The sequence below is a fragment of the Anabrus simplex genome, chromosome 6 (genome assembly GCF_040414725.1).
Source record: "Anabrus simplex isolate iqAnaSimp1 chromosome 6, ASM4041472v1, whole genome shotgun sequence".
NCBI classification, from domain to species: domain Eukaryota; kingdom Metazoa; phylum Arthropoda; class Insecta; order Orthoptera; family Tettigoniidae; genus Anabrus; species Anabrus simplex.
Window position 1 is genome coordinate 351,262,478 of NC_090270.1, and position 12,914 is coordinate 351,275,391.

At 37.1% G+C, this 12,914-nt stretch overlaps 2 protein-coding genes across 2 annotated transcripts in view; one reads left to right on the plus strand and one right to left on the minus strand.

Annotated features, from left to right (window-relative positions):
* LOC136875818 (oocyte zinc finger protein XlCOF6) overlaps positions 1 to 5,463 on the plus strand; it is a 299,457-nt gene extending 293,994 nt beyond the window's left edge. Inside the window, exon 6 of the mRNA XM_067149431.2 lies at positions 5,406 to 5,463. The gene's annotated coding sequence lies outside the window, so the exon portion shown is untranslated. The remainder of the gene's footprint in view (positions 1 to 5,405) is intronic.
* The window catches only part of LOC136875817 (gastrula zinc finger protein XlCGF8.2DB), a 157,246-nt gene that overhangs the window by 92,229 nt on the left and 52,103 nt on the right, over positions 1 to 12,914 (minus strand). Inside the window, exon 3 of the mRNA XM_068228186.1 lies at positions 10,645 to 10,770. Coding sequence (XP_068084287.1) covers positions 10,645 to 10,770 — 126 coding nt within the window. The remainder of the gene's footprint in view (positions 1 to 10,644; positions 10,771 to 12,914) is intronic.

Genomic DNA, 12,914 nt, shown 5'->3' on the forward strand with positions numbered 1-12,914 from the left:
AGCTCTAGCTGAGCGAATTAACCATAACCTCTCAACGCCACGAACAAATATAATTTTATTTAAAAAACGTAACCTTCGACCTGGATTAATCGCTTTTCATCATGAAGACCATTCTCGGTGGGACACTTTATACTGCATTGGCTATCTTTTGCAATTCAACTCGGCGGTTCACGAGTTCCAAACAATTCGTCATCCAATTTGTGGTCAATTAATGAGTTTCTGCCAGAGACAATAGACCCCAATAATATCCGGGATCCATGGAGAATGGTTAAAAAGGACCTTAAAGCTTCTCATGAGAAAGTAAAAGGGAGATATTATCATGGACGGAGACTCACCAATTTAAATGTTGGGGACCAGGTCATGGAAAAAAAATTTGTTCCTGCTGGCAAGTTTGCCCCAGTTTTCATGGACTATACATAATTCTCGATTTTCGAATGGTGGTTACCCACTTGGTGAGCAATCAAGACTCAGAGATGATTTTTAGGGTTTGTGTGTCCCAAGTAAAACCAGCGTTCTCAATATAGGCGACCAAGTGATGGCATTCCCAACTGAATTATATTTATTTCCTTAGATGCTCAGAATCTTAAGTTTTCATGTGCGAGTTTAAAAGAGAAGGCCTTCTGCCCCTGTTAATAGTGAAAAATGTAAACTTCTTGTTTCTCTCCTCTTGTTAAAACCTTCCCTTCATTAATTTTTTCCCCTGACTGCCATTAACTTGCCCCTGCCTTCATAGCCTGAGCTCGGAATCCAAGTACTCATCCTACATGCCTCCAGCCTTAACTCCCAGCCCACAAAAAAAATAGGAACATTGTCCATAAACAATTCACTGTGGCCAAGGAATTAATTTTTGCAGTGCCCTGATGTTATCGAAAGCCACGTCATAACAACTGGCGAGAGGTGCCAGGCAGGGTAAGGGCCCGCCTTGTTCTGGCCAGGTCTCCTTCATAGTGGCCGACTTGGGGACGGCCATCTTTGGGAGTAGTTCGAAGTCGAATCTCAACTGCCCACTCTATCATCGGGCGGGAACTTTGCCACCAGGTTGTTGGTGGCCATAACCTTGGCTGTTCCCCTCAAGGTAGTGGGAGAGATTTATCTAAGGGTACTTGGAGGTTCTGGAGGACTGGACCTCCACTGTTATCAGCAGTCAAACTTGGACATGACTGTCAGGACTCCTACGAAATCATCAACTGCTTCAAGAACTATTTCGCTCAAATAACTTGTGAATTAATTCTGCATCAAAGACTTGGATCTCTAACTTTCAAATTTTCTTAAATGTCAAACTTCAAAACTGTACTGAGGAAGAACTTTAGGGGGTGGAGGTCTGTACCGGAGGTACACCGGCTCCATACATTTAAACTGAGTGCCATTTAGAAGGCCATACGTTATGTGAACCTTGAACCGTGCATTGGAAAATGGTTGAACTTTAATGTCCAGATGTCTCTATTATCGACTTATATGCCCCCTCTAGTGGGAAGATAGACAATTAATTTGAAAAGGAAATTTTGTATTTTGAGGTTTTCTAAACTGAAATGTTTGTGATTGTTTTTTGTGTCCTAAGGTTACTGGCAATTCTATCTCTTCCTTCTTCATGAAATTATTAGCCAATCAGAAAGTTTGGATATTTATTCAATTAGCCAATCAAAACTGAGAGTGTGTACAGGCCTTTGGCCTAAAGAATTCTGGAACCTTCTCCTCTGCTATAAAAGCTGGGACCTTTGGGGTCCACTCCAGTCTTGAGGTCTAGTGGAGGCAAGGCCATCGGAAGGCCCACCAGCTGAAACTGACTCAAGGGGAAGGTTTCAAACTTCTTCCATCTTTTAAATGTAATTTCTCTGGCAATAGGGAATAAAGAGTGCGAGTTTTCCCCTCCTAACCAATATCTTGAACCACCAAGACCATTTAGTATGGGCGGGTATCAGTCTGTTGAGCAGGTGAGACAGTTAACACTGTTTTCGTGCTGATGTCATGTAAAATTTGGATTGGAAAATTGTGCTTTTGAGAGGCTGCAGTATTGTAAATTTTGTAGCTCTGTCTCCTAGATTTGTAACTGAATGGAGCAAAGGTGCTCTTTCGAAAAGTGGAGCTACAAGCGCATTCTGCTGCACCTGAATTTTGATTATTCCTGTCGTTTGAGCCAGCAAGCTATTGCATTATTGATGCTGTTTACCAAAGTTTAAAGGCAGAGAAAAAAAGGAAAAATAAAATTTCAAATTTTAGTGTTTTAAATTATGCTCTCGTCTGTTGTCTGTCCACCAGCACCTTCTTAAACATCAGGTTTAAAGTAAACGTTGATGCTGATAACAGTTGCAAGAAACAAAGTGTAGGCTTGCGATGCTGAGGTGCAGCATTCGAGTTAGATAATGCGTAGCACATGTTGCAGTTTTGGCAACATTAGTGTACAGTGAGACAATCAACATCCGTGAATTTAGTGATAGTCGTGTGTAAACCCAAGCCATGCATGTGATAATTTATTTACTTGAAACTGCATATTCTTCAGAATATTTAACTAAATGGTGAAAGCATTATCGGTTGATTATTAACACCATTTAAGTGGCTTTTCAAGGATCTGATCACTAGTCTCTCATGGACTAAAATGAACGTCACCCACTACTAATCATGACTACAACTAAAGTCTAAGAGCCATGTGTATTTTGTGTGATTGTGAGTAGTTAGAATTATTTTGCCCTGTATTTGTTCAAGTGAAGTGATATTATATTGTGGTTCCTCCACTGCATGTTGCCAGTGTACTTCCTTGTTTCTTCTGGAATACTTGTGCCTTATAGTGAATTAGCTCAGGATAGACGTAATAATTGAGTTATTTGCTTAAAACTTAAAGATCGTAATATATTCTAGAAAGTAACAAGTATCAACGAATAACCAATCCAAAAAAAAAAAACAAGATGTAGACGTTAAAGACAGGATGAAAAATAAGATATTGACAGATTTAAAATCAACTGTAGTAGAAACCAATTGGAAGTTTAATATTAGTGAGGCGTTATTACGCAAAAGAAACATTAATTATATAATATAATTTGGACTATCAACTGTCCACGCGACACTTGTTAAATTATGTGCACTATCCGCTCAAGTAATATTTTGTGAATTATGCATTTGACTGTTTGACTCTGCTTTATTGACAATGTGCCGATGTGATGAGCGGTAATATTGCCATTATCTATTTGAAATGGGAATTGAACACTATGTGACCAAGTGCATGATAATACCACTCATTGTATGTATGGCTATTGGGACATGACAGCACGTAACATTATTGCAAGTTATATCTAGTGTGTTTGACAGCAACATGTACTCTTGTGCAAGGTGTGTTTTGTCGGCGTGTAGCGGTGTTAGACTGTGTCGCGCCATGTGGCAAAGTATGGAGTGTTCCATTTGGTGTAGGAACTGCGCTGATGGTGCTGCTACATTAGTGTTTATTATGTAAGGTTTCATTAATTTCTTACTTGTGAGTGCACGAGGAGGTTACCTGGGCATAATGTACGCCTTTAGGTTTTATTACTGTGTATGTGTGTTACTGTATTCTATGAGTGTATTTATTATAGTTGAAATTATGTCACTGTTTGGTGATGGCATTCATTCTTGAAGCGTGTACGGTGCATAACGGCGAAGTGCATGGTTTGCTCTAGGTAACTGTCAAAATTCTTCCTTGCTTTTTCTAAATTTTGGGTTTCCCTTTGTTTTGATCTTATTTCTGGTGTATCTACGTGTGTTTTCCCTGAGTTTTTTTGATACACGTGCTGTTTCTATTTGCAAATTTCAGTCATTGCCGTTATTCCGGTGTTTTATGTGGTGCACATTATCGTCTTTTCTTTGATGTTGTGATTCTCATATTGTTGTTTTTGTGCATCGTTTCGTGTGTTTCGGCCTCCTGTTACCCGTGTTCCAACCTAAGTACTATGTTTGAGCTGAACACCTCCCTTTTTAAAAACAAATATTATTATTATTAGTATTATATTTCATAGATTTTATTATTTGCTTGATACGTATAATTAGGGATTTGGGATTGTATATTTCTGCATTACTGCGGGTGGTTTTATTTCACTATTGCTTTATGAAATGGGATATCCACATTAATTTCAAAGATGTAATTCCTTAATAATGTAAAATTTGGGGTTTTAATTGAGGGTTTGGGCACCCCTAGTGTGGAGCGATCGTAGCTTTGGCCTTATCTACTCTTCTGATTGTTATCTGCATATGTTATCTTATTGTCGTGTGGCAGTTACGCAACTGAAATTGGGCAATGTTGTGTCGTCAGGATTTGCGTCCGCTGGAGTGTGCCGCTGTGAATATAATTATGGATTATTTGTGGTATTGAGGCGAGATCGTGTAGTTTTTTTCTGGTGGTTACGTGTCCTGCCTCATTATATTATTTATTTCTGGTTGTGTTTTTGTTAATTTACATGCCTACTAAGTTGGGTGACTTATTGGTGTTGATATTATTTTAACTTCCTTGCGGTATGTGTTGGTTGTTGTGTGGGGTGATGCGTTGTTTGATCTACGTTATGTCGGAAGCCCTCTATTAAGTAATTTGTTGTTATTTTAAGTTTGTTTAAAGATATTTACTAGTAACTTGATAGGTTTTAAGCAATCCGGTACACCAGGATTTTCTTTTAAAAAGAAGAAATGATTTTATTTTAAAGTATATTTATACCTAAATTATTTATTTACCAACTCTTATGGATGTTATTTAGATTTTCATTCCTTCAAGTTCATTTTATTTACCAGGGGCTAGAGATGTCTTTAATTTGATGATACGTAAAAGTATATATTTATTTTAAATGTTAAAAGTTGGTGTCGTTCCTAGTGATCCCCACCTCTAACCTTATTTTATGGGGAGGGTCTTGCACTCTTCCTCGTTTCCTTGCTTTGCTATATACATTTGATGTGTTATTATCTGATTTATTTAGAATTATTTCCTTTTTTTAAATTTGTCTTGGTGCGCATTTCCCTACCATCATTGTAAGGGGCTGTTGCAATTAGGAATATGAAGGAAAATTTGACCCAGAATTTAAGAGAGAAATTTCATTAATGACTTTATTTAACCATAAATGATGATGAACTAGATCATGTAATTTTATATCTGAAATTAATTTAAACCAGATGATCTATAAGTAGTAAAATAATTTTGTAGATGTTTAAGACGACTCAAAGTTAGGTTTTGTTATCAACCACGTATACTGATGAGATTAATTATTTTTCAGTTTTATTCGAGTAAGTGAACTCAATTCAAGTGCTATAAGGCACTTTTCTTGAATAGGCCAAGATGACCTAAAATTTTATTCAACGAGTGAGCAAATTCATTTGTGAATTTGACTTATTTTCTTTCTGTTGTTTTCACTCATCAGACATATTAAGTTAATATTTTGTTTCCTTCTGTTTTATTTCAGAATGTAGTCACGGTCATCAGTTTCATCATCAAGCCTGACATGAATTTTATTTTATAAAATTTTTGTAAATTATGTGAGTGGATCAAAGAATGGAAGATAGGAAAAACTAGAAAGGTTCCACCTTTTCAATACAAAAATGTTATAGGTTTATTTATAACATGTATTTGCACTTGGGGACTAGTTTCGACGCTGTGTTGGCGTCATCATCAGCCAAAAAATGGGAAAATAGGCCAGTGTGTAGGCATTCATATTACACAAGGTGTAATATATCCGACAAATCAGAGTAATCAGATATCTGTAAAATACGAACGAGATGAGATAATAACGTATGCAATTTATCGAGGTTATGTTACATAATTATTACATTACACTGCAGTAATAAAAGAAGCGTAATATTGCCTATATACGGACAACTATAGGTAGCATTGTATGAGGTTAGACTTCAGTGTACTTTTTTTTTTTTACCATTTATCGTAAAAACACAGGTAATATTTTATTAACAATCAGCTGTTCTTGTATCTCAAGTAGAAAACAACTCCTTGAACTAAGATCAAAGAGTTTGATCGGAGAAATTTATCCAGTCAAAGTTAATTCATTTAATTAATTTTCGTATGGCTATTTCTACCGTGTAATATGAATGCCTACACACTGGCCTATTTTCCCATTTTTTGGCTGATGATGACGCCAACACAGCGTCGAAACTAGTCCCCAAGTGCAAATACATGTTATAAATAAACCTATAACATTTTTGTATTGAAAAGGTGGAACCTTTCTAGTTTTTCCTATCTTCCATTCTCAGTTCAATACGGACCAAAAATGAAACTCTTATGTTTAAATGGATCAAAGAACTCGAACACCATCAACAAATTAATAATTTTCTTTTTTACCAACAGAAAATGTTCTTGTGATGTGCTATATTATGAATAAATGTCAACCTTATTTTAATTTGTGTTCATTTCCGAGGTTGACATCAACCCTCTGACAATTGGGCAGCCAATCGTTACGAGTGGTCTACCTCAGGATCTCTTGTACTGCCCGGCTGAGTGATGTTAGGGAAAAAGGGGGCATGAAATATGTATGTATGTATGAATGTATGGTAAAAAAGAAATCTTCCATCTAACATTTCAATCAATAAATCCCTTGTTTAGTGTCTGTAACTGCTTTAATAATTAAACCTCAATATGACATAAATGTGCTGCGCAGAAGCTTGAAAATCTCATGGCTGGTTTAGGATTATGTTACAACACCATGATTCAGTCACGAATCTGTTCTTTCAATCTTTATTGAGTTTCATACAGGATAGTTTGCGGCACATCTAGCATGACAGCAGTTCTATAGAAGTACCAGAATGTATATAAATCTCTTGAACACCCAAGAAACATGTCGAATACTTGTTCCCTATCTGTATTACTTCAGTTTGAAAAAAAAAAAAAATATGTAGGCCAAAAGGGTAGTATGTGGTTCTGTGGATTCACTTCTTGCTGGTGGAAGTGTACTAATAAAACACAGGAAATCCCATTTATTCCTACCCAGTCCGATATATGCATGTCCACGCCGTGACCCCTGGGCAACGGGTACACCGTGTGTACACGGCTAAGTCATGTAAGTGCGAAAAAGCGAGTTCCCGACGCTTCAAAATGGGGACCCACCAGCTAAGGGAGACAACATCGGCCCTCCAGGATTGCTGGGGGTTGATGTTGGGCTGACAACCCAATCTGTAAAAAACTCTTGTTACGAAATCTGAAGAAGAAGTAGCCGGCCTGACCTTTTTACAACGACCTCGCAAACGTGTAAAGGACTTGAGAATTGGTTCGTGGAATGTTTTAACTCTTTACCAAGCTGGAAACCTCAGAAAGTTGCTTCATCAGCTGGATGAGTATCGACTAGATATTACTGCTATTCAAGAAGTGAGATGGATTGGTGAAGGAGTGATGCAGAGGAAAAATCACATGGTATTCTATAGTTGCCACATGAAGGATCACATGTTTGGGACTGGTTTTGTTGTCAATAAGCAGATAAAACACCTTATCATGGATTTTCGGGCAAAATCGCATAGATTGTGCAGACTTAGAATTAGAGGGAAATTCTTCAATTACAGCCTTATCTGTGCACATGCTCCAACTGAAGGGAAGGGAAGAGCGACGAGTGCCCAAGAGCAGACTGTAAAATAATCTTCGGTGATTTGAATGTGAAGATAGGAAAGGAAGACGAATACAGACCTTGTATTGGAAAGTATAGCTTGCATGATATTTCTAACGATAATGGAATCAGGCTTATACATTTTGCATCCTCGAGAAATATGGTAGTAGGAAGTACAACTTTTAATCACAAGGACATACATAAAATGACATGGAAGTCTCCAGATGGAAGTACTTTTAACCAAATTGACACCTCCTAATAAATGCAAGACATTTCTCTAACTTGATGGATGTTAGAAGTTATAGGGGGGCCAATATTGACTCTGACCACTACCTTGTGGTAGCAGCTATTAAAAGCCAAATATCTAATGCAAGAAAGGTACATGGATCCAACACAAGAAAGTTCAACAGTGCTCGGCTGAAGGAGCCCGAAACTGCTCTCAGATATGCTAGCTTGCTTAATGAGGCCCTGACCGATATGCCTAATAGTGAGAGTATTGATGAAATCTGGAAGAATCTTAAAGATGCACTATCAGAAACTACAAATGAAGTTTTAGGAAGCGAAGAGAAAGTCTGGCACAACGATTGGTTTGATGAAGAGTGTGCACGAGCAACAACCTTAAAAAATGAAGCATACAAGAGAACGCAACAGAGGAACCACACCCGAAAAGCAGTGGAAGAGTACAGAACTTCCAGAAGAGAAGAAAAGAGATTGCACAAGAAGAAAAACGAGACAGTACGAGAGGAAAGAATTAGAAGAAATGGAACGGTTGAAAGGGATGAATGATGTGAGAGCTTTCTATTAGAAGTTAAATGAAAGGATTTCCAGCCTGGAACAAGTTTGTGTAAAGATAAAGATGGTATAATACTGGGCAGTGAGGAAGCAATACTAGAAAGATGGACCCAATATTTTGACGAACTGTTGAATGAAAGTCTAGGTGATAACCAAGTAACCCACCTATAAATACAAGAAAACCAGACACAGAAGTACCGATACCTACTGCTGAGGAAGTTGAGCTTGGCATTAAGAAGTTAAAGAATAACAAAGCCCCGGGAATGGATTTAATACAATCAGAGCTTGTAAAAAATGCTGGAAAAGAATTTGTTAAACACTTTCACAAACTAGTGGCCAAGGTATGGGTAGCTGAAACAATCCCTGATGAATGGAACGTAGGGATCATCTGCCCAATACATAAAAAAAAGGTGATATCATGATGTGTTCTAACTATAGAGGTATCTGCTTATTATCCATTGCTTATAAAATATTTTCCAATATTCTCTTTAGCAAATTGGTGCCTTACGTGGAAAATGTGGTTGGTGACTATCAATGCGGATTCCGCCAAGGAAGATCTACTATTGATCAGATGTTCACAATCGCCAGATACTTGAAAACTGTAAAGAATTTGGAATTGATACACACCATCTCTTCATTGATTTCAGATCAGCCTATGACAGCATTGATAGAAGTAACCTCTATGTAGCAATGGAGGAGTTTGAGATCCCTAAGAAATTGATCGCCCTTGTGAAGGCTACCATGGAAAATACTCGGAATCAAATTAAGATCCAGAATATGTTTTCAAGTGCTGTAACGACCAAGAACGGAGTTAGGCAAGGAGATTCATTATCATGCCTTTTGTTCAATATAGCTCTGGAGAAAGTTGTTAGAGATGCAAGTATCAACACAAGGGGAACCATATTATATAAATCAGTTCAAATTTTGGCATATGCAGATGATATTGATTTAATCACAAGAACACCAAGAGCATTGAAAGAAGCTTTCATAAGCCTTGAAAAAGCAGCAAGAAAGATGAATTTACAGATTAATGAAGGGAAAACTAAGTATATGCCCGTAACCAAGAAAGACTACCTGAGTGGGTCTACATTCATAGAAATTGGCTCGTATAAGTTTGATGTTGTGCATAGCTTTACCTACCTTAGATCAGAAGTCAATTCCAAGAACAATGTTAGTTCTGAAATCAAAAAATGTATACTGTCTGCCAACAAGTGTTATCATGGCCTCAGAAAACATCTGAAGTCTAAGTTGCTGTTTAGGAAAACTAAAGTCCTGATGTATAAAGTTTTAGTAAAGCCTGTACTAAGATATGGTGCTGAGACCTGGACACTCTCAAAATCTGATGAAAGACAGCTCGGTATATTTGCAAGAAGGATTTTGAGGCAAATTTTTGGGCCAATGGAAGAAAATGATGTCTGGAGAAGAAGATATAATCATGAATTGTATAATTTGTATAACGAACCAAACATTGTGATCAGAAGGTTGGACATGTGCTGCGTGCTAATGACAGAATGATAAAGAAGATATTTAATGCAGTACCAGAAGGAACCAGGAAAGTTGGCAGACCAAAGTTAAGGTGAGAAGAAAGGGTGAGAGAGGATGTAAAGATAACTGGAGGAGCTCTTCACTTAACAGGAAAGAATGGGGAGAACTTCTTCAGAGGGCCAAGGCCCAGAAAGGGCTGTCGTGCCAGTGATGATGATTATGATGAAAAAAAAAATATACCTGTGCAAGCACAGACAACATTACAATAAGAAACAGTAGAGTTTCTTGCAGTAGATTAAGATTTATGGGTGCATTTGTCTGTGAATCTTCCCTTTATTGAACAACTATCAAAAGCAATCCTCCCACTTCCCACCGAGTTGCAATTACTGACAAAACATTGTATCTTTTACAATATTCCTTTCACATTTTCATGGTTCTCTAGGGCTGAGAATATTACTAAAATATTTAATACACATGCTTCATATATCACTATGTGTCATTTCTTTACCACACTCTTTATGACTGCAAAAATGTAATCACTTTTTACAATCATTAAATTTAAATTACCACTCCCTTCTAGGAACACTACATGTTCTGTGAACTTATTTTGCAAATACCACAACATTATCAGTTTAAAATATGCAAGTTATAATCTTCTAAGATAATTTCTAAAAACATAAGATCGTGGAATCAACTGTAACACACTTTATTATGAAATATTATCAGAAATACATACATTGTCATGCTAGGAACAATATTAAAGAAAAAATTCTGAAAAAATTGTACAAGTGGTATGCGAGCAAATATATAATCCGATTATTACCTGAAATTCATGCTTTACTTCAATTAGTCCTGCAATTTTTTCTTCCTTATTAGGACTGAGTAACATTAACTCAGGCTCCACCTTTATCTTTACGAGTTCACCAAATGCTGAATGATCATCTGACAGCTGAAAAATAAATTTGAAAGCACTCACTACAAGAAAACATTTGATAGGAAATTTTATACATGAAACATCTACAACGTAAATGTTTACACACAAATTAAAAAATTCTATGGAACAAGCATCTATAATACAACAAGAAAGAGCTTATCTGCGCCCAATGCCCAGCCAAATCTACGACACACAGAGATCTGAAACTTTTAACATAAGTCGATGGATGGGCGTCCAAATGCACCCCAAAGCCAGATTTTAAATTTTTGCGTTCGTTGGTGAGTTATGAATGAAAAACCTGCAGAAAAGGTGTGCTGGGATATGACAATCCATTATGCTGTCACCAGGCTTAACTGCATAGATTCACTGTCGCAAGGCAACGTACATAAGATAGGTAATAAAAGTACAGCAGATATTTTAAGACCATGGCATAGGACACTATGAAACAAGGAGCCGTATCCAGAAGGGCTTGTTAAAGTATCCGTACATCCTTGACACTTCAGTATTTATGACCGGTTAGCTAATAATCAAGTTCCTACATTCCAATAACTGCAATTCAAGTCCCTGGCGTAGTTTTAGACACAAATACTTTTGAGAAATTATTGTAAACAACCTCATATTTTTCAACATTTAAGGACACTTTTATTCTCCGTCCCACAGAGTAGGGAAAATATTAGTAATCCACCATCTGTAAAGATCACATAACCGCATTTCAGTTGAGAATTGTAGTGTACAGTATATTAGATAGTATCTTGCCTGTTAAATTCGTGTGTATTTTTGTGCAAACAGCAGGTTACATTTCTGTTACAGCATACTTGGACAAAGTAGTTTTAATATTAATCTGTATACATGTTTAACTTTGTTGGTAATCTCTGAGTACCTACCGGTACTGGTAGTTCTTGCGAATATCTAAATTTAGGCCTAATTGGAATTTTTATTTCTATTTGTGCTTAGTAAGAAGCTAGTATACGTCTGAACGTAGTTTAAATATTGCAGTGCAGTATAGTAACTTATTAGAAATTAGAGTACCTATTCTATAATTTTGAGTAGTTTTGCGAATTTCGAACTTTAATGATAATTTTCTGTTTTTTCTTGGTAATAACCTGTTGTAATTAGAATACATCTGAACATAGTTTAAAATTATTGTAGTGTATTATAGTATCTGTACTTACTCTGAACATAGTTTAAAATTATTGCTACCGGGCGAGTTGGCCGTGCGCGTAGAGGCGCGCGGCTGTGAGCTTGCATCCGGGAGATAGTAGGTTCGAATCCCACTATCGGCAGCCCTGAAAATGGTTTTCCGTGGTTTCCCATTTTCACACCAGGCAAATGCTGGGGCTGTACCTTAATTAAGGCCACGGCCGCTTCCTTCCAACTCCTAGGCCTTTCCTATCCCATCGTCGCCATAAGACCTATCTGTGTCGGTGCGACGTAAAGCCCCTAGCAAAAAAAAAAAAAAAAAAAAAAATTATTGTAGTGTATTATAGCATCTTATTAGAAAGTAGTGTGTTTATTCTATTACTGTGAAATATTTGTATAGTATAGTACCGTTTCTGTGGTATCTGTAGTAACTCACTTACTAGAATTCTGTTGTTGCAATTAGGGTAGACTTAACTGCAGTTAAGAATTGTGTCATTCTTGTGTATTATTCTCTGTTTCCAGTAATTAACAGCAATTTTCATCATGTAGCGTGTTGTAGGAATAAAAATAGTACAATTAAGTAGTATTGTAGTGTAGTAGTAGCCTGTATTAAATAACTTACTATCACGTGTTCTTTGTGAACCTAGACAATATTTCTTTCCTTTCATTTTTATTTTGCACAGAATAAGTTATCTTACTTTTCCTTTTCTTTTCATTATTTAGTATTAAAAATGCCTAAGCAGTGTGAGTGTAGGAACTGTGGGTGTGGCCAGGCATTAAGGAGTATGAGGGAGGAGTTGGAGAGCTTGAGGGAGATAATTAGGATACTCTCAGAGGACAGGAAGGAAAGTAGGCCTCCAAACAATGTACAGGATACAGCAGGTGAAATAGAGGGATTGGAAGGAAATGGGGGAATTGTGGAAGACAGGTGGTCTAATGTTTTAAGAGGATGGAGACTGCAGGCTAAGGGCTCCATTCAGGATCAAAATTCAGGACAGGTGTCGGTGAGAAAATGGTAC